This window comes from Sardina pilchardus, chromosome 8 (genome assembly GCF_963854185.1).
Source record: "Sardina pilchardus chromosome 8, fSarPil1.1, whole genome shotgun sequence".
Taxonomy (NCBI): domain Eukaryota; kingdom Metazoa; phylum Chordata; class Actinopteri; order Clupeiformes; family Clupeidae; genus Sardina; species Sardina pilchardus.
In genome coordinates this window covers 1,673,133-1,675,632 of record NC_085001.1, presented here as the reverse complement: position 1 = coordinate 1,675,632, position 2,500 = coordinate 1,673,133, and the positions used below count along the sequence as shown (strand labels likewise).

Sequence of the window (2,500 nt, the reverse complement as noted above, 5' to 3'; positions counted from 1 at the left end):
CAGAATGGATTTTCTCCCCCACCACTACCATCCACCATAACATGTGCACCAGCACACACCTCGTGTGTGACCATAACACGTGTCGTATGCTGTGGTCCTCAGGTCAGAACGAGGGCACGATCTCGATGGCGGAGGGCGAGATGCTGTACGTGATCGAGGAGGACAAGGGCGACGGCTGGACGCGTGTGCGGCGTAGCGAGGAGGAGGAGGGATACGTGCCCACCTCCTACATCAAGCTCTACTTCACCGACACCAGCGCCAAAGGTGCCATGACCTACATCTGACCTACATCTGACCTACATCTGACCTACATCTGACCTACATCTGACCTACACCTGACCTACATCTGACCTACATCTGACCTACACCTGACCTACATCTGACCTACATCTGACCTACATCTGACCTACACCTGACCTCGCCCGCACCACGCCAACACCTGGGCTGGGATGGGTCAGGCTGGGTGCCTATGGGGGCACGTACACACACACACACACACACACACACACACGCACACACACACACTCACTCAAACACACAGAGTGTAGTGAGTCTGGCATATAATGTTTCAGACCAAGGAGCTTATAGTCTTTGAGGGGGTGCAACCTCCACAGATTCTGTGTGTGTGTGAGCGAGTGTGTGTGCATGTGTGTGTGCTAGTGTGTGTGTGAGGTTATCTGCTCTCACACTCGCGTTCTCTTCTCTAACAGCATGTGATTTTCATTTGGTCAGTTCAGTCCAGAGAGGAGAAGTGAGCAGAGAGATCTGTCCATAACACACACACACACACACGCACACACACTACAGATCTGGCCATCTAGCTATACACTCATCACCTAACACACACACACACACACACACACACTACAGATCTGACCATCTAGCTGTACATTCATCACCTAACACATCACTCTATAAAGACTACAGATCTGACCATATATCTATACGCTCACCGCCTAACACACATCACAATAAAATATCTACATATCTAGCCATATATCTCTACGCTCACCACCTAACACACATCACACACACACACACACACACACACACACACTACAGATCTGGCCATATATCTATACACTCATCACCTACTGTAACACACATCACACTAAAAAGACTACAGTCTAAACAGACGACTCAGACGACTCAGATGCAGCTGCAGCAGCCGTGTTTGTTTTCACTTTTGTTTGTTTGTTTGTTTGTTTGTTTGTTTGTTTGCGTGTGTTTGTTTTGGTTGCGCTGCATCTCCTCCCAGTATCAGCTGGAGCTCAACATCACATCACGTCGTCATGACGTCATCATGACGTTAGGCAGCCAATCAGCTCCGCTGCTGCTGTGAGGTGGAGCTACCGATTACGCACTGTAGCCTGGACTCACCTCTGACCTGTCCAGCTTGACCCCCGACCCCAGCTCCACCCCGAGCATTTGACCCAAGCTCCACCGTCAGCAGTGCACATAGCAAGCAAGTGGACAGAAGTCCGAGCTGCATTTGACAGCGCCATTTGAGCCATGCGTATGCGTGTGTCCTGTGAGACTCCCTGTGTAGCGTGTGAAGCAGTGCAGTTTTGAATCCACATGCCAGTAGAATAATGAGACGCATCCTTTAGTGTGTGAGCTTCAGACCTCTGTAGCGATCTGAGGTGTGTTCACTGGACTCATCACACACACACACACACACACAAACACACACACACACACACTACGAGGTGTGTTCACTTGACTCATCACACACACACACTACGAGGTGTGTTCACTGGACTCATCCTTTTCTGGACGCTCCAGTAGAGGTCATCTGTTGAGCGGAGAGCTGTCCGAGGTGTGTGTTCTGAGGTGTGTGTTCTGAGGTGTGTGTTCCGAGGTGTGTGTTCCCACACAGTGAGGCCACAGTAGTGTGTGAGCCGTGGCCAAGCCCACTCTCCAGGGCCACCTCAAGCTCCTCCTCCTCCAGTGACTTTTTACTTTTGTATTTTCTACACCTGACGATCTGATTTGCAGATGTGATGGACAATGCATGACTGGTGTTGTTTTTACACTCAGGTACTTTTGTTTTCTGTTATCCTTTATTCATTGTTGTTTTCTGTTTGTTTGTTTTGTTTGTTTGTAAATACAAATAGTCAACAACACTCCTTGCAGTTCTTCCCCTGTAGTGAGAATGCCTTGATTAGAGCTTTGCATGTTCTTGAGGAAACCCACATTGTACTTGTGCAGCATTTAACCCTGTGTGTGTGTGTGTGTGTGTGAGAGTGTGTGTGTTTGTGTGTGTGTGTGTGTGTGTGTGTGTGTCTGCGGCGTTTTAAAGTAGCGAAGCCGCAGTCCTGCTGAGTGGGACAGAGCTCAGTCTGAGAACAGAGGAGACGGAACAAAGAACTCTCTAGAACCCTAGAACCCTATCACGGCCTGCATGATGGTTTTGGGCCGAGTAGCATGATCTAAGCTATCTGTATACAACTGTTTTTAGCCAGTTAGAATGCATTCTTTTTTTCAAGGCCTTTAAGAA

General features: G+C 48.8%; 1 protein-coding gene across 1 annotated transcript in view; it reads left to right on the top strand.

Annotated features, from left to right (window-relative positions):
• Positions 1-312, top strand: part of fnbp1a (formin binding protein 1a) — a 38,619-nt gene extending 38,307 nt beyond the window's left edge. Inside the window, exon 16 of the mRNA XM_062543905.1 lies at positions 103-312. Within this exon, the coding sequence (XP_062399889.1) occupies positions 103-284 (182 nt within the window). The 3' untranslated portion in view covers positions 285-312. The remainder of the gene's footprint in view (positions 1-102) is intronic.
• Positions 313-2,500: the final 2,188 nt, after the last annotated feature.